The sequence below is a fragment of the Trichosurus vulpecula genome, chromosome 4 (genome assembly GCF_011100635.1).
Source record: "Trichosurus vulpecula isolate mTriVul1 chromosome 4, mTriVul1.pri, whole genome shotgun sequence".
NCBI classification, from domain to species: Eukaryota; Metazoa; Chordata; class Mammalia; order Diprotodontia; family Phalangeridae; genus Trichosurus; species Trichosurus vulpecula.
In genome coordinates, this window is record NC_050576.1 from 44,692,775 (window position 1) to 44,712,668 (window position 19,894).

General features: G+C 40.3%; 1 protein-coding gene across 1 annotated transcript in view; it reads left to right on the top strand.

Moving 5' to 3' along the window:
• Positions 1 to 18,737, top strand: part of DDAH1 (dimethylarginine dimethylaminohydrolase 1) — a 199,686-nt gene extending 180,949 nt beyond the window's left edge. Inside the window, exons 5-6 of the mRNA XM_036755116.1 lie at positions 6,280 to 6,423; positions 15,047 to 18,737. Of these exons, the coding sequence (XP_036611011.1) occupies positions 6,280 to 6,423; positions 15,047 to 15,163 (261 nt within the window). The 3' untranslated portion in view covers positions 15,164 to 18,737. The remainder of the gene's footprint in view (positions 1 to 6,279; positions 6,424 to 15,046) is intronic.
• The last annotated feature ends 1,157 nt before the right edge of the window (positions 18,738 to 19,894 follow it).

Sequence of the window (19,894 nt, forward strand, 5' to 3'; positions counted from 1 at the left end):
CAAACCTTCTTCATTGACTTCAGCAACTGGCTCATACTTATGGCCTATACCTCCAATCTGATGCCCACCCTCATCTTTGGTGATGTCAGTATTCCCATTAGTGACTCATAATATTTTATCTCTAGCTTCATCAACCACCTCAGCTTCAATGTCTTCTCCATTTCAATCACCCATCAGGATGATTAGACCTTAGACTTCATCATCATCTGAAAGTGCTCCATCTCTAAGATCCTGGACTCTGAAATTGCCTTTTCTGATTACACTTTCTCCCATTGCCTCACTCCTCCTCTGTCATTCTCTCTTTTTTATGACATTCAATCTCTCAGTCCCCCTCTATTCTTCAAGGACATTCATTCAACAGTGTGGTGCAGGGGAAAGCATGCTGGATTTTGAGTAAGAGGGTTTGAACCTGGCTGTGCCGCTTGTGGGTTGGGAAAGTCATTTAACCTCCGTGGGCTTCAGTTTGTTTCCTCAGTTGTAAAATGAAGGGCAAGATGGCCTTGAAGTCCTGGAGTCAGATAGACTCATCTTTCTGCTTTCAAATCTGGCCTCAAGACACTTCCTAGCTTTGCGACTCTGGGCAATTTTCCTAACCCTGTTTGCCTTGGTTTCCTCATCTGCAAAATGATCTGGAGAAGGAAATGGCCAGTCACTCCAGTATCTTAGCCAAGAAAACCCCAAATGGCACCACAAAGAGTCAGACATGACTGAACAACAACGAAATGTACTTCAAATCATTCTAGATCTATTAACAAGCATTTATTTATTGCTTCTGATATGGCTTAATTTCCCTCCCTTCCATCTTGACCCTAGACTCAGCCATTTCAATACAGCTCTGTCCTTGAATCCCTTTCCCTGATGTGATTCCACTACTCTTACCCTTCTACTTGCTAATCCTTGGCTATTCCCAGCATCTGCTCCTGGAGGAAGCAGGAAGCTGTCAATTAGGCTGGGTTCACTGCAAATTCAAGCTAATGTAAACTTGGCCCTCGCCACTACATGGCAATCCTTTTATTCATCACTGACTCCTTATCCTCTTCTCATAGTAGCCATTCCCTAACCTATTCCTGTGACCTCAAGCCTCCCACACTACACCCCTGACTTGTCTCTCAACAGATGATCTTCTTTTTTGTTTTATGAAAATTGAAATCATCTGTCATAAGCTTTCTCATCTCTCCTCTAGACTCATGTATCTCTTCATGTCATCACCCATATTCATCCTTGCCTTTAAAATCAGAATCTTTGGTTGCCCCCTTCTTGCCAAGGTTCACTCCCTACTTGTACCCTCAGTCTCATCCCACCTACATTCCTTCTCTGCTCCTTTGTTCATTTCTTCTTTCTGTCTTATATTTATTCTCTTCCCCCTCTGCTGGTCCCTTCCCCTTATCCTTGCCATAATCAACCTTTGCCAACTATCTGGGCTCATGATCCCAGGCTTTTCTATCTCCTCCAGGAGTTTGTGCTTTGGATATCTCTTTCTTTCTTCACTTTCTCTTTCTTCAGTTTCTCCCCCAATCCATCCACCCAGTCTTTTCTTATGTGTTGGTGTCTTCATATTGCCTAGAACAATGCACGGGTCTCCTTCATTGTTAAAATTAAAAAAAAATAAAAGCAGAAATACCCAAAAGTTTGTTTAACTTTGCCATCCCCTCAAGCTATCATCCTATATCTCCCATTTCCTTTCACAAACAAACTTGGAGAAAAAGACACCTCATTGCCTATACTCCCAACCCCATAACTTGACTGAAACTGCTGTCTTCAGGGTTACCAAATATCTCTTTAATTGCTAAAACCAATGGCCTTTAAAAAAAAGTCTCATTCTTCTTGATCTTGCTATAACTTTAAACACTTGTTGATCTCCCTTCCTGGATGATGTTTTGTTTCCTTGGCTTTTATTCAATTCTATTTAATTCAATAAACATTTAAACACTACTATATGCTGGGCATTGGGCTAAGCATTGGAGATACCATTCTTAAAAAAGAGAGCTCCTGCCCTCAAGGACCTTACAGTCTAATGGGAGAAGAAAACATACAAAAGGAAGCTGGAAAATGGGAAAGACTTGGGTGGACACACACCAGAGGTTACCTGGCTTGGGCATCTTGTTCCATTGAGATGAAACCAAGCAGAGCTACAGATGGAAAGCAGAGACAAACTCCCTAGCTTGAAGTTTAGGGCCCCCCACAATCTACTTTCAGCCTATCTTTCCAGGTTTATTTCCCACCACTCACACATAGTATGAACAAACTTTATATTCCAGTCACATTGGACTGCTGGAGATTCCTATCTCTGATACTGACTAACTGTGCAACCTTCAACAAGTCACTTTACTTCCCTGGATCTAAGTTTCTTTATCTGTAAAATGAGGGGGTCAAAATAAATAGCCTCTAAGAACATTTCCATTTCTATGATCCTATGCTTCCTATGCTTCCTACATTCTTTTTCCTTATATTCTCCAACTTCCACGCATTTCATAGAGTCTTTCCCATCACTCCTGTGCCTAAAATGTATTTCCTTCTCCTCTTTCCCTGTTGGAATTTACCTTTTCTTTCAAAGACTAGCTCAAGTATCACCTCTCCCATGAAGCCTTTCCTGATCTCCACCACCACTTTTGTCAATAGAATTATAGGGAATTTGAATATGGCTTTAAAGCAATAGATTGACATGTCCCATCCAGGAACAATGACAGAGTTGATTTGATTCTGACTTATGGTCCCTGAATCATGGTTTTATCCCCAGGTAAAAGTGATTCTGCTTCTTCAAATTTTCTTTTTTTAATTTTTTTAACTTTTTATTTAAAGTTTAGAGTTCCAAATTCTGTCCTTCCCTCCCTCCTTCTTCTCTCCTCTCCCTAAGATGGTAAGCAATCAGATATAGGTTATTATACATGTGCAATTATGTAAAACATTTCCATATTAGTAATTTTGTACAAGAAGACTCAAATAAAAGAAAAAAATGAAAGTAAAAATAGCATCCTTCAATCTGTATTCAAATAATATCAGTTCTTTTTCTGATTTCTCAAATTTTCTAAGAGCACTTTGCCTTGATCTCTCCTTTGCTTCCATCGAATTCAACTTTGTATCATACTCCTTCCTATGTGTGGCATATCCCTTTTATAGCCCATTTTCATTAGATTATAAGCTCCTTAAGAGCAAAAACTTTGTTTTCTTCTTTTTCTGAGGTACTAGCACAGTGCCTTGCACACTTAATAAATTTGCTTAATATATTTATTTATTAAATTGATTTTATTGATTAACTCAAGGATACTTTTAGGGTAAGGAGGCTTGAGAAAGGAGCAGAGGACAAGAAGCCACAAAGACCTCTGCTAGAAGAAAATGAGCCTATTCTCATTGAAAGTTAGGAACTTGGGCACGAGACAGTCCATAGGGTCTGACCCCCTAGGGCAGCAGGCCTCAGTGTGGTCCAGGGACCTCTGGGTATGCCTGAAACCCTTTCAGGAGATCCACAAGGTCAAAACTATATTCATAATAATACTAAAATGTTTTAATTTCTAATATGTGGCTATAACCCACACAAACAAGAGCTCCTTCATAGGTCCTCAATGATTTTTTTAAGGGTATAAAGCCTGAGACAAAAAATTTGAGAAGTGCTGCCTTTGGGGAAGTTACCTTTAGGAGCGAAGTTAAAAGCCAAATCATACTCAACAGAGAATAGTAAGTAATCTCTTTACGGCAGAAAGACCAGCTTAGAAGTAGATTTTATCCTCTTTAATGGACAGTGCTCAGTTTACTTAGGTTGTAGTCAGAGCAGGGTAGAAGACAGCAGGGCTCTTCTCATGTCTGAATGTTTTCTTTCTCTTGAATATCTCTCTTCATAGTGTTTCTATGATGACCTACATCTCTTATAGAACTTTAAATTGTATACAATATTTGTTAACAAAAGTTATTTTGTTTGGGAAATTTTAGATGAAAGTCTACCATTTTTCAGCTAGGGATCTAACATCTCTTGGAACACAGACATTGTCTGATAACATCTTAGGAAAAAATGCCTTCACATGAAAATTTTCTTTGACTTTTCCCATAAACAAAATTTTTTCATAAAGATCAATCTAGGAAAAGTTCACACATAGCAAAAAAAATTCTTCTGCATACTTGTTCCCAAATTGTTCTGAAATTAGTGGAAAATAAAAGGTCAAGAGAAAACAAAAGAAGGTAAATACTGTGCTCTCACTGAGGTCTTGTCAGCATTCAGTACAACTGATTAATTGTTTCCCATTCCCAATCCCTGACGTGACTTCCACCACAAGTGGTACTAACGTGAACCTGCAGACACAAGCTTTCAGTACACAGCAGACTCTTTGAGGACTGAGCCTGTGTGTTCTCTTTGTACCTCCTGTCCCATAGCACAGTTCTAGGTACGGGTTAGGTGCTTAATGCTGGTTGAATGCTTATTTAAAGCCTTTAAAGAAATAGGAAAATTCAACTGTAGAGCCAAGTTGATTCAACCCTACCTTAGTGATGCCAAATACCACAAGGATTCTTGGGGGGATAGGGGGTTCCTAGACTCATGATTTTTTTGGTGTTGGGAACTTTTATGAGAAAACTCCCTCTATTGGTGCAAAGGAGCAACTTTTCCCAAGTTTATAATTTTAGAGAGTTTCTGGGGTACTAGGGTCACATAGTAGAAGGCCAGCTCATTAACTACTTTCACTAAGACCTTCTCCTGTGAAAAGATAACTTACAGCAGGACATATGTTTGAAAAAATAACTAGCAACAAGAAGCAGGGATAAATGCTAATTAAATGGTACAGGCAGCAAGTACTAGAATCATTCAGAGGGCAGATCAGTTCTACAGAGGACTGGAGGGTTGAGCCATCAAAGAATGGCTAGAACTTAGATAGGCAGAGCAGTGTGAGGAGGGCATTCCAGGCAGAGAAAATAGATCAAAGGTACAGATATGAGGAAGCTAAGGGAGTGTCCTGGGGCTACTGAGTCAGAGCTATAACCAGCATGGGACAAGGAGGCCTCTGCCTCAGGCGATGCTGAGTGTAGAACGTGTAAAATTGGTCCCAAAGGCATGGGGAGGGAAGGGAGGGTGACTCCTGGTCTGTGCCAGGGAGGGGAAAGGCAAGAGGGCTGGGACCTCAACATTCCCAGCAGCTCTGACTAACGTGCTTTACCCACTGGTGTCAGCCCTGCTGGATCTGGGGTAGGGAGTCAAACCTTCATCTGGTCCTCAGTGCTCTGACATTGAGAGATGTATAACAGGGTCCAAAAGAAGAAGCCTGAACTTTCCGCCCAGGGACTTGGGTCCAAATCCTGATTCTGCCACTGCTAGCTAGGTAATGTGAGTAAGCAATCCAAACCTGCTGGGCCTTGGTTTCTTCATCCAAAAAGTGAGTTGGACTAGATAACTTTCTAACGTCCCTCCTCGCTCTAAAACTACGATCCTGAAGGAAAGGAATAATATTCATGTGTTACCAGTCCAATGAAATAAATGACATTTTTTAAAAAATTGTTATTGTTCAGTCATTTCAGTTGTGTCCTACCCTTCATGACCCCTTTGGAGGTTTGCTTGGCAGTGGTTTGCCATTTCCTTCTCCAGCTCATTTTTACAGATGAGGAAACTGAGGCAAACAGGGCTAAGTGACTTGTCCAGAATCACACAGCTACTAAGTGTCTAAGGCCATATTTGAATTTGGTTCTTCCTGACTCCAGGCTCAGTGCTTTATCCATTGCACCCAAAGTCCTTACTTCATAAAACCTATTGACATTAAAAAGGGAAAAATAAACTCAAAAACCTCTGGTTGCTCCTTCTGATGATATACAATGTAATATAATCTGAACTTTTCTACTTCTGTCTATGGATGGAGAGACAGGAAAATGGGAAGCAGGTTGTGGGAATATACACTGAGAGCTGGAAGGGAACCTCGGAGACCCCTAATCCGATCGGTTCATTTTACAGATGAGTAAACTGAGACCCAGGGAGATTAGGTGATTTGTCCATGGTCACACAGGCAGGAAGCATCAGAGGCGGGGTTAAACTCAGGGTCTCTGATTATAGAACTGGTGTCCTTCCCACTACTACACCTCCTCCTTTGAGAACCAACTGCTAAGACTGCACAAGTCTGAGCAGAAATTTTAAGTACTCTTCCGGACTGTAGTACGTCTCAAGTGGGGAGACAGTGGTCCAGAAGGGACCTTCCATGTAGAGAAATGCTCCTGGGCTTCACCTAGAACTGTACTTGGGGCTGAGGAGCGGCCCTTCCTGGGAGCTGTCAGCATCTATTCCAAAAGGGACCTCTTTGTTTCTCTTCATAGATCATGCAGCAGATGAGCGACCATCGCTACGACAAACTGACTGTGCCTGATGATGTGGCCGCAAACTGTGTGTACTTAAACATCCCGAACAAAGGGCATGTCTTGTTGCACCGAGCCCCGGAAGAGTACCCAGAGAGTGCCAAGGTAAATGCCAGTGTTCCAGGCTATCTCACAAGCCCCACCACCCTAGCTGGGAGATTTTCATTTCTAAGACTAGTCACTAAATGACAAGGGTTCTTTTTCATTAGACTTGCCTAGCAAATATTTAATTTCACAATGTCATTATATTTTCTAACATTTTTAATAAATATATACTCACAATAACATATATATTGTATAGAGGCAGCATACTTTAAGGACAGGAAGGTCTGAGTTCAAGTCCTAACTCAGACACATGTTAGCTATATGAATTCGCCTCTCAGTATCCCAGGTAGCTCTATTATAAATAGATTACATTATCATATAATATATATTATAAATAGCAAGAGTTAGTGAGCCACATCAGTGGTAGAAATTCCCTGCACTGATGAAATGTGTATGTAGTATGTATATGTGTGTACACATGTATGTAGTATATATATATATATATATGTGTGTGTGTGTGTGTGCGTGTGTGTGTGTAGTATGTGTATGTGTGTACATACAGGGTATTTCAAAAGTCATAATAGGCACTTACTAAATCCTGCTTGACTAAGTCACTTGTATTCAAGGCTTTTCAAATAAGTTTCTGGGGTGATGTGGTTATAATAAGAAATGCTCTAGATTTGGAATCAGACTGGATTTTAATCCTGCATCCGTCACTTACTCTCTGAGTGACAAATAACAGGCAAATTGCAGTCATAATAGCCAACATTTATTTAGGGATCGGTTTACATCCATCACCTCACTTGAACCTTACAGCGGCCCCATGAGGTTGATGCCACTGGTGTGAACATTTTATGGAGAAAGAAGCTGAAACAGAGATGTCCCCTGACTTCCCTCTTCCAAGTCAGGCCCCCTCAGACTATACTGCTCTTCCTCACTGCATTTCATCTCTCTTTGTTTAACTTTCCTCCTTGCAAAATGAGGAAACTGAGTAATGTGATCTCTCAGGCTTCTTCTACTTCTGAATCCTAGGATGATAGACAAGAAGAGGAATAAATTCAGCTTGAGCATTTTATGAATCTCCAAACCTGATTCTCAGTCTGCTCTCTGTCTCTGGTTACATAAATGTACCTCCAAAATCAAGGCATTCATTTTAAAATGGGTTTTAAATGAATTTCATTGTTTTATGGCAAATCTTTCCCAAAATCTCCTGATCTGTCATCTTGAGGTCACTTCAGTTTTCTTCAATTCAATTCCACAAACGTTTATTTACTACCAAGGCACTCTGTCAGGAGCTGGGAACACCGAGATGGAAAGGGACTATCTGTGAACTCAAGAAGCTTATCATCGAATACTGGGAGTAGGACATAAACATCAATAAGGAAGTTATAAGGTCGAATGGGATGTGGGAAAAGAGAGAACCAGGAAAGCTACCATGAGAGCTTTCCAAGAATCACTGAATTTGAGAGTTAGAAGGGACCTCAGCAGCCATCTAGTCCAACTCGTACATGAAAGGAATGACCATGGTATGTTACCCAACAAGTGTTCATCCAGCCTCTGCAGGAAGACTTCCATAGAAGAGGAACCACCACCTCTCAAGGCAAGCCATTCCATTCTTAGCTTCCATTGTGAGGAAAGTTTTCCTGACATCAAACTTAAATTAACCCCTTTGCAACTTTCACTCATTTCTCCAGGTTCCGTACTCTAGAGCCCAATATAACAAGTCTGGTGCCTCAGATGCTTCAAGAAAGCTATCATGCCATTTCTCCTCTCTCCCCACGTTTTCTCTTCTCCAAGCTAAATGTGTCCAGTTTCTTCACTATCTTGGTTGTCCTACTCTGAACACTCTATGGATTACCAGTATCTTTTTTTATTGCATTTAACTACAGAGAGAAAGATCACTTGCCGTTGGGTGGCATGGAAGAAGAAGGAAGTTGAAAAGATCACATCTCAATAGGGCTTTGAAAAGAGAGATGAATTTCAAAAGATAAAAGTGAAGGGTAGAGCTGAGAGTAGCCTGCATCGGGGACTGAGACTGGTATATAGGAAAGGACAAGACAGAAATAAGGGTCACACAAGTTCACTTTGGCTGGGATGCCATGGAGAAGGGTAAGACAGAAGGCTGGGTGAGTGAGTTAAGGTAATGTTGTATTGGATCTTGAATTCCAGAATCACAGTTTATACATCAGGTGATGGAGAGCCATGGAAGATCTTTGTGTTGATCATGGCAGGCTAGGAGAGTAGGAGGTTGGTGGTACCATCAACAAAAATGAAGAAGTTGAGAGGCTACATAGGTTAGATGGAGGCAGGAAGGATGGATCCAGTTTTAGACTCATTAAATTGAAGTAATGGTGAGAAATCCAGGTGGAATTATCCAATAGGCAATTGGAAATATGGGACTGGAGCTCTTGGGAGAAGTTGGGATTGAGATATGAGAGTCAATCATCAAAGCTAAGGGAGTGGATCAGATAATAATGGAAAAGTTTAGAGAATAAAGGGAGTCTAGTTAAGTGCTTCTTAAACTGGGGTCACAAAGGGTTGCAACCCACAGCTTAAGACGTGCTAAAGGGGTCACAAGTGCAAAAAATTTAACAAGCCCGGGAACAAAGCCTTGGGAAACACCCACATTTAAGCATAAGATATGTATGCCCCCTACATGTAAAATCAAGTGTTGTAAGTTATCCAAATATTTAGATGCTACAAGAGTAGTATGACTAGATATGCTTTGAGGTCTGGCTTACTCTGCAGAAAGGAGGAGAGACAAGGGCTATGTTGCCACCACCAGCACCCTAGCTGGAGGGAGGGCCTAACAGGGTCCAGGAAACCTGAGGCTGAGCAATCTCTCCTATAGTCCCCAAGAAGAGTATTGGGCTAGAATTATATCTACCTACCACGCCTCAAATGTCTCTGTTCTAGGCATGCAACAGGTCCAGAACAAAAGCCACTCCCCTGACCACTCTTAAGGGGAAAGGTAGCCCTTAGCTCACACTTACTAGCTTAGCCCCTCCTCACCAAAGGTAGTGACACAAAAGACCAACACAAATAGTGAAGAATGAGTAAACCCCATTTTCCCTAACAAAGGAGCAAACAGAAATTGGAACAGTTCTACACATTAGAATATGCCAAAGGAGACACAAGTATAAATGAGCTCTTCATTTGGGAGCAAGATAAGATCTCTGCTTAAATCAGGAGGGGGAGAATGATCTCAGCCAAGGAGGTCCTCTCTCAGCATCCTGTAGAACTGTAGGTCCTAAAGTTTACGAACATGATGGGAGTACATGTCCATGGCTTGGAGTACTGACTTCTGCTATTCAAAGTCTTTCTCAGTCTCCTCACCTGAGGATTCCTTTCTGTGTCTCTCTAAAGAATGTCACTTAAACCAACACAGTAAATCCCTTACAAAGGTATCAACATCCCCTCTGTTAATCAGGAGTCACATCTTCCTCTACATACAAAGCAGCATGAAAAACCATCCCAGGCTTGGTTGGAAGGTTACACAGGGAATAAGAGGAAGATAGGGAGCCTTCAGGAGAAAATCTAGAATACAATGCTAGAGAAGGTAAAGGAAAAGAGGGTGTCAAGCAGAAGAGAGTATCTGAAGTATCAAATACAAGTCAGAGTAAATGAGGCCAAAACAAAACCATTGGATTTTGGCAACAAGCTCATCTGTGACCTTGGAAAAAATTGTTTCAATAAGAGGAAAGACAGATTACAAGCAGCTGAGGAGTGGGTTGGTGAGGAATTAGAGGCGGTTTTTCAGCGAATGGACATGAGAGAGCAAAGGAAATTGTTTGAAAGAGTATGAAAGTCAACCAAATTTTTTTTTGGCAGTAGGAGGCGCACCAAGTGTATTTGTAGGCTGTAGGGGGAAAGATTTAAGCTGTATGGAGATGAAAATGGTTAATGTAGCTGGGTAATGAAAATAACTTTGGGGGTAGGATGGGATAGGATGGGATGGGATAGGTTGGGATGAGTTGGGATGGGATGGGATGGAATGAGATGAGATGGGATAGAGATGCGATAGAGGGTACAGATAAAGACATTAACTTTCATAAGAAGTTCACCTTCCACAGTCCATCAACACACATTTACTAAACACCTGCTATGTGCCAAATACAATTCTAAATGCTGAGGACAATAGTAAAATACTCACTGCCCTCAAGATGGTTACAATCCATCAAGAAATAAGACATGAACGTAAATGAACATATACAAAATAAACACAAGGTAAATTTGGTGGGACACTAAGAGCTGGTGGGGGAGCATAAGAAAAGGCCTCGCACATGACACTGAGCAGAGTTTGGAAGGGAGTGGGAAGGGAATGCATTCCAGTCTATTCTAGAGTTTCGAAGGGAGGAGGGAGTGCGTTCTAGGCATGGGGAACCCGCAGGGCAAAGTTGGGAGGATAAGAGATGGAGTATCTCGTGTGAAGAACAGCAACAAGGCCCGTTGGGCTCAGACTTCCAAGCAGTCTAAGTGTCCTAAGGAGATAGTGTGGTCACAGGCCATGTTTCACATAACCAGAAGCTGCATTTTCCAAGTGGTAAAAAGCAGTACTCCGTCAGAAGGGTGAAGGAGTAAAAACTGCTGGCCATCTGTCATTTATGCACCATAACCCACGGAAAGGTCTCTCTATGACTAAGGGGTCTCTAGATCTGTATTCTAAGGAATTTTCCCAAAAGCAGCACTGGAATTCCCTTCCCAATCCAAGAGTCTTCATTTCACTTCAAGGCATGGGTTTTTTTTCCCACTTTCATAATTTCTGGTTAATCCTGTTTAGCAAGAATCACTACATATCTGGCTTTCTAGTTCATAATCTATTTAACTGTTAAATTGTTCACATGCCTGAAGGCTTTGTGCAAGAAAATCCTTTTATGCTCCTAGAAAACCAAATAAAATATTTCCAGCAAAGAGAACAGGAAGACTAATACAGTATAAAATTCCGAAGTAACCACTGAATTTTTTTTCTTGACATCTTAAGCTATAGGAATATATCAAAATATTTCCTGATACTATGTCATTCTTAGGCTAATTCGCATTATTCAGTCAATCAGTAAGCATTTATTAAGAGCCTACTACATCTCATACTATGCTAGGCCCTGGCAATACAAATAGAGAAAGAAGAAAGTACTTGCCTTCAAGACACTTACACTCTACTGGAGTCCTGCAGTACTTCCCACCCATATCCCAACCACCCCTGCCTTTTCTTAGCAGCTAAAACTAAAGGTTAGAGAATCAGGCAAGCAAATATTTGCAGTTGCTACAGTGCATGAGGTGTGGGTAAGCCAGAAGAAACACAGCTGCTATGAGAAGTTTATTCTTCTCTCTGGTGAAGGCTTCCAAACAGGTCATATTCTTACCAACTCTAAAGTTTTTCTTAATCTTTACCAGCCTTTCAACTTGTTCTGATCAGGATCTTAAAGTGGCTTCTCCTGCTGCTGTTCACCCAAGAAATTGGCTAGGTCCCTGGATTTACAGTCCCTCCCTATTCCCTGTTATAGAATCACAACCATATGCAGTATTCCTGTTTCAAAATTTCTTTTGCTTTTCTATTACCCAAAAATATATTTTTTAAAAACAATGGCAGTGGCAGCAACCACTCCAGAAAACAGTGCTCCTGGTGTTTTGTTTCACTGAAGGTAGGGTGGGTGTATTTGTTTTTGTTTAAGCAAAATGCTATTACATTTTGTAAGATTGATTTTTTTCATGCTTGGGCTTTCATGGTTTTTTTTGACAGTGTAGTATAAATTTCAAATTTGATACCTTGTACCTATGACTGACAGATAGTGCTCAGTTATCATTTTAAAAGTAACTTGGGTGGAAAGTCATCATCTAAATCAAGGATTTTTAACCAATTGGCTCCTTTTGTTATCCTCTGTGTTTTATTTTATGCATTTAAAAGCATTGTTCTGAGAAAGGGTCCATAGGTTTCCCCAGACTGCCAGAGGGGTCCAGGCCATAAAAGAAAAAAGTTAAGAACACATAATCTAAGTGATGTTTTATTTTCTAGCAATATAGGTAGAGAAACATCAAAGTAAAATTACTTCTCTCTAAGCAGATTAAAATTCACTCAAAAATAGAGGTCTATATGTTCCATTAGCCCATCTCTTATGGAATGGTAAGGAAAAGGTAGTCATTTCTAATAACTATGGAGCTACATTTCTGATACAGGCCAGCCCCCATACCTGGATTATTCATTGACCAGCCTATTGGTAATGAACCTCTATCCACTCTTGGCTAGGTTGGTCCTTGAAAAATAAATTCCAGGGTCCATAGGGTCCAGGATGCTATGTGTGTTATAGTTTGCCAGGGCCTATAAGCACACCTTCTAACAGCCTTTGAGAAGCCATGGTGGCCCAGGATGAGATATCCACTCTAATAAATTCATGTAATTCCCTATTCAGTCATTCCCCTCACACCTCCAAGCCTTTTTCTAAGACACATATCTTGAGTTCGAAATCATAGCAGGGCATTCTAATGGAAATGTCCAAGAGGCAGATGGAGATATGAGACTGGAGCTTAGGTAAGAGATCAAGGGTGGATATAGAGATCTGAGTCATTTTCAGAGAGGCCGCAGCAGAACTGGAGCACCAATCAGTTCTTTGATGGAGAATATAGAGAGAAAAGAACTGAGAAAGCTAAGAACTGAACCTTGGGGAAACTTAGGGAAAGTGTGGGGTGGGGGCAGGGGGATTAGATTTGAAGTGACTGACTAGAAGGAAATAAGTGAGAGGAATTCAACCAAGAACAAAAACTTTTGGAGCAGTAGCTGGGGAGTTCTAGGAAAACAAGATGAGTTCAAGAGATTCTTGATTCATCCAGCTCCCTGTAGTAGCCATTTAGATTTGAAGATCTTTCCCCACCCATTAATGGGCCATGTGACCTGCTTATATCACACGAAGCCTAAGTCACATGGGGTGGGAGGAGCTTCTTGAGAGGAAAAGGAAGTGATTTCACAGGAAATGGAAAGAGAGAGAGAGAGCGCACCAGTGCAAGTGCAGTTATGACTGCTAATGGCCGTCATGATATTTAGAGCTGAACAGACTGTGACTTAGCTGTACTAGGAGTTTGTTTTTGGGAAGACCCCAGCAGGGGGTTGGGGAGGTTTTGGGATGGCGAGGCTCCATGTGGTGATGTTAGGTATTGAATACTGCTCTGATAGATTGGGTAAATGGCTTGTGGGATCTGGTTCTCTGGTGTCTGAACAAATGGCGTACTTCTTCTACCTTCTATGTGGAGAGTCTCCTATACTTTGTGATACAGAACCACATGGGCATTTTGATAATTATCTTCTACATTATTACTGTTGCCTTTCACACATTCTCTTTCCTCATCAAAGTCTACTTTCTACCATTCTAGTCAAACTGGTCTATTTGCTGTTCTTTGGACAGGACAGTTCATCTCCCATCCCCCATGTCTGAAATCCATTCTTCTCATGGGAACTTGAACTTTCTTCGAAGCACAATTCAGGCCTTTCTGCAAGTAACTAGCACTCTCTCCCTCTTGAAAGTACTTTATATTCCCAGTTGGACAAGATGTATTTCACCCCCACTCTCTTTATTGGCAGGGACCATTTTATGTTTGTCTCCTCATACCCAGCACCCAACACGGTGCCTTGCAAATAGTAGATCTTGATAAATGTTGAAATGAATGATAGTAAAGTGGTTTGCTTACTCAAAATGGCTTCCTGAAAAGGTGAGAATTTTATAAATGGACTCCCTTCTCATCTCTCCATTCACAATCCTGTCTTCCTTCAAGGTTCCACTTAGGTATCACCTTTTCCATATGATCCATTCTCTTTCAGCTAAAAGTATTCTTTCACTCTTCAAATTTTCCTCCAGCAAAAAGGTTCTTTACCTGATCTGTGAACTTTTTAAAAATTATATTTTATAACTTTCAATATGATCATTTCCTTCATTAGTCTAAGTATTTTATTTTATGCATATAAAAACATGATTCAGAGAATGTATCCATAGAGTTCAGCAGACTGCCAGAAAGACCCAGGACTCAAAAAAGCTAGGAATCTTGTTCTGTAACACTTTGACATCTTCTTTGACCCCAACATTCCCTGTTTTGTGTTAAACTTAACCATTCCCTTATGATATCTCCCCCAGTAGAAGGTAACCAAGCACCTTTAAGGCAAGGATCATAGGATGATAGATTGAGAGACATGAGGAACCCCAGAGGTTCAATCCTTTCATCTTATACATGAGGAAATAAGCTCAAGGTCATACAAGGTAGTAAGCAGTGACCTAGGATTCAATTCAGGTTCTCTGACTCTAAAACTAACATCTTTTCACTGTACCATGTTTGTCATTTAAAACAAAACCAATCTCTGAATGTATCTAGCACCATGTATGTACTCAACCAACACTGAATTGAATTATAACACGTTCTTGGCTTGAAAGTGAAGAATATAGGGATATCTACTTCACCACCCAGCTGCCTCAGAATAGCAAGTGGCAAATCACTGTATCAGTTCTGTGAATAAGGGGTGTGTGTGTGTGTGTGTGTGTGTGTATGTGTTTCACCCATACCTTAGGGTGAAATGAATGGCAGGATTAATCATACATACTGATTTAAATTTTTGATTCAGGATAGAATAAAGGTTGAAAGGAGTTGCCCCCCCCCAAAAAAAAAGTATGATCCTCTTTTTCAGTCTTTTTATTTATTCTCATCATAGGTGTTTGAAAAACTGAAGGACCACATGCTGATACCTGTCACCAACACAGAACTGGAAAAGGTGGATGGACTACTCACCTGTAGTTCAATTTTGATTAACAAAAAGGTAGACTTGTGAGTCCACAGAATCCCCTATTTGTCACTGGCAATAACGTACGCGCAAGGCCGATGACTCTGTACCCAGTCTTGTTTTGATCGACAATCTACTGTGCCACAATGCTACTAATCTATGTTTACAAAAGTTAATTCTCATTTCCATTCCATTTTGTCCTTTGCTTCTCTCCCCACCCCAGGTGGTACTTAAGCTGTGGATTTGATAGCTGAATTAAGTCTAGGAAATATAAGTCTTAACAAACTATTAAAACTTGATTGGAGCAATGGAAACACTCATCTTAATGACTTAGAGAAAATCCTTTGAGATGCCGGTATATTTAGAAAAATGTCTTGGTCAGATAATCTCTCTTTTCTATATATCATCTACATATAATAGGATTTCTACAGAATTCCTTTTCTTATTTCTTCTCTCTCTCTCTCTCTCTCTCTCTCTCTCTCTCTCTCTCTCTCTCTCATTTCTTGATTTTGCCCTCTAATAATTTTTGCCTCTTTCTGTATCCCTAGCACATTACCTGACACATAGTAGGCACTTAACTGTTTATTGACTATTGACTATAATAGATCTAGAACTGGGAGGAACCTCAGAGGCCATCTAGTCCAATGCCCTGATTTTACAGTTGAGGAAACTGAGGCCTTCTCTCTTTGGTTTTTGTTTCTATTTATTCATTCTTGTGCTCATGTCTTCCCCTCTCCTCTCACAGCCAGCCACCTTGACATTGACTCATCTTGGGCCTCTGGGTAGTAAAGCTTTAGCCAATACACCACCATGCAGTTCCACTCTGGCCTCAATACAATCTGCCTCACTATTACAACTTCTGCCTTAAGGAATGGGCAAATGGGCTCTTGAGCAGAATCACGACCAAAATCTGGGTGGCAGCTTGGGAAAGCATTACTATGCAGGGATGCACCAAGATAGGGCTGGCCCCGCAGATTCAAATTCCAGAACAGTTAGAGGTCCATACCTAGGCAAGCTGCAACCTAGTCTTCTGATGATAACTCAGATTCCCTGCATGAAAATTCAAGTGAGTGTGGCAAGTCTAAGCATTAACATGCTAAGGAGAAATGAGGGGAACCAACAAGAGATGTCTTGGAAACACCGTACTAACTTCACATCTTACAAAGTCTTTATGAGGATACTTACATTCGACTGCTCTTGACCCCTTGCAGGGCTCCCCAACACTCCAGTGGATTCATGATCTCACTGAGATGGGTAGTCCCTTCCCCAATATATGTTTCAGCCCATTCATTCCTGTCCATTCCTGTATAACTCTTGTCTATCTCCTCCCATAAACCTGCCACAGGGGATCCATTTGACATACTAAAGGGATTCCAGATCATTTGGGGCATATTTTTTAAAATTAAAAAAAAAGGTTTTCTTTTCCTTATTTATTAGATCCCTACTTCTGTCCTTCTTGTCTCTCCCAAGAGTCTGTTAGAAAAAGAAAAAATGTATGCTATTTCCCCCCAAAAAAGAGTAACATCCAAAAATGAATGTGTATGCTAGGGGCATAACTGAAAGAGAATGGAGCATCTTGTCCCTGACAAAAGAAATGATTGGGCAGTCCCTACACAGCTAACTTGCAGCCTCATATAATAAGTGGTGTTGTTTTCCAAACTTCCATGAATATTTACAATGGAATTCAATGAAATCCCATATCTCCTGTAACTCTCAAATTGTGCAAACTTCAGACTGACTCAGGCAGCAGAAAGGAAAATACCGCAGTGAAGTCAGGAGCCATCATCTTTTTTCTTCAACTTGAAAGAGTCTGTCCCTACGCAGACGAGGGAAATGGTATTTTCCATGGAATGGTGGCTGGTTTCAACATGTTATCAATTTCCTAGTCATCTCCACCTTTCCTGTGGATTTGGGGATAAGGAAAACTCAGAAAACATTCGTTACATTCTTATTCTGTTCAGCTATTTCTTCCTTGCCAACCTACATGTTTTCACTCAATCAGCAAAAAAGACACATAACTGCACCCTTACTCATCCTTGTATTCCTCACCCATATGGAACCACCTACAAATACTTGAGCTAGACTATTCAATGGCCCTCTTAGTAGACAGCAGGAAGAACTCAACCTTGAAAAACCACTAAGAAAACAAAGACATGCAATCCTCCACTTGGGCCTACTTATCTTCTCCAAATCCTCATTGCTCAACTTTTTAATCCTTATCATATGCAGACATCTGATCATGTACATCCTGTAAATGAAACATTTGCTGGTCATTGTTAGATTTCAAGTTGTCAGAGATGAACAATCCCAAATTCAAATCAAAATAGGGAAGTACCATACCAACAAGGGAGAGAATATTGACCATGTGTTGAGGGAGACAAGAAGAAATTTGGATCCAATGGAAATGGTTAACCCCTTCGTGTCAAATCAGACCAGAGACAAAAGAAGGACTGACTTTCAGGGTTCCATATCAGAAAAAAAAGGAAGGAAGGAAGGAAAAAAGGAAGGAAAGAAGAAAGAAAGAAAGAAAGAAAGAAAGAAAGAAAGAAAGAAAGAAAGAAAGAAAGAAAGAAAGAAAGAAAGAAAGAAAGAAAGAAAGAGAAAGAGAGAAAAGGACAGAAGGAAAGAAATAAAAAAGGAAAGGAAAGAAAGGGAGAAAGGAAACTTAATAAGTAAGCTTAATTTAGTAAGAGTAACTTCTGTTACCTCCATCCATTATCACAATTTGATGACCATGTAACCCTGTCTATTTTTAGTCAATTGCAAGGTGAACAGACTTCTCCTCTGAACCATCTATTCCCCAGAATTTCATTTTCTTCTTCTCTTCTGTTCTTTTCTCTTCTCCTTTCCCTCTATCTCAAGAAATGACTTAAAATTGGGGCACGTCTTCCCCAGAGCCTCATTCTGAATTCTTAAATAATCCTCTGTATCACACATTACATTTTCCCTTCTGTGATGCTCTGTGTGACCTGCCTGTTGTGGATATTTAAAACATACACAGAGCACAATAGTATTTCTTTGATACCAGCCACAAAACGTCCCCCATGCTGGTTGATGGTGAATTTGTAAGGACAGACAAACTGTAACAAAAAGTCAATGTTTTATTCAAATAGAAACTTCAGACAGAATTACTTAACCAGCCAAATCAAATCAAATAAGGGGAATACAAAGAAATTTCTTCATTTCTTCAGGGGTTTTTCAGTTGTGGCAGATAACTATAGAAACCAACAAAAACAGATCTATTACCAGTTACTTTGCTCTTTTTTATCTACTGTGAACAGAATGTTAAGGCCATCTCTTCACCTTAAGGGAAAAAATATTTAGTAGATGAATAATGTAACTTGTATAGAGTTGCATGTAAATCTTTATAATTATTCACCACTTAGTATTGCATTGTTGTACAGCTTGCAAATAGAATTACAATATGGCTCTAGATGTGGCCAGTCTCTCCTGCTGATCACATTCTTTCAGCCAGTATATTGTTAGCCTCTTTTTGTGTGCCAAAATCATAAATACCCTAGTCCTTTAGACCAGAGAAATTCTGCACTGATTTTAGTCTCTTGCAATTCCAATCCTCGATGTAAACCAATTATTATGGAATAAAGTGTCCGTTGTGCTGCAAGTGGTGTTGGGTTTTCATTTGTGATGGGAAGTGTCATAAATCAAAGATTCACTCTCAAAATCACTAAGAGATATCAAAAATAGGGGCAAGGGAGGGGGCTAAATTCTTTAAATTCTCCTTCTATAAGGGATATATGCCAGTATACTACAAAGGCTCTGTGATCCCATTCATGTAGGTATTTCCCCCAACGATGCAAATCCCAACCCATCCATGCTTGCCCATCCTGACACAGATTAGAAATACCTGTACAGCAACTAGGATAAGAATCTTCAAATTGTCTTTAAAGTTATGATTCACTCTTCAGGTACTTAAAAATTATACACACTCATAAAGTGCTATAGTAGAGCAGAAAAAAATAATTTTGACATGACCATAGATGTCCCCTGTATTACCACCTCTGGTGTCCATTTCCTTCAAGTACTACTCAGCATATCATGAAGGGCCATTATATAAGCAATAAAACCATTCTTCCAGTGCCCACATAATAATTTCTAACAATTAGAGAATCTTCTTGTTAGGAAGAGATCCAAATGGGTCCTTGTCAACTATGTGCCTTAGATACCAAGGTGTGCCTGCTCCTTTGCTCCTCAGGGTCATGAGGCTGGTTGTGGATAAGCAGGTGGCTTTGCAGCTTGAGAATTAGTTCAAGTTAACTTCATCCTGTCAAGAGTGAGGGGTACAAGATCAGACCTCCCAGATTGGCTAACATGACAAAATAGGAAAATGATAAATGTTGGAGAAGATGTGGGAAAATTAGAACACTAATTCATTGTTGGTGGAATTGTGAAATGATCCAGCCATTCCGGAGAGCAATTGGGAACTATGCCCAAAGGGCTATAAAAATGTGCATACCCTTTGACCCAGCAATACCACTTCTAGGGCTGTATCCCAAAGAGATCATAAAAATGGGAAAAGGACTCACATGTACAAAAATATTTATAGCAGCTCTTTTTATGGAGACCAAGAACTGGAAATTGAGGGAATGCCCATCCATTGGGGAATGGCTGAACAAGTTGTGGTATATGAATATAATGGAATATTGTTGTGCTATAAGAAATGATGAACAGGCAGACTTCGGAAAAACCTGGAAAGACTTATATGAACTGATGCTGAGTGAATTGTGCAGAACCAGGAGAACATTGAACACAGTAACAGCC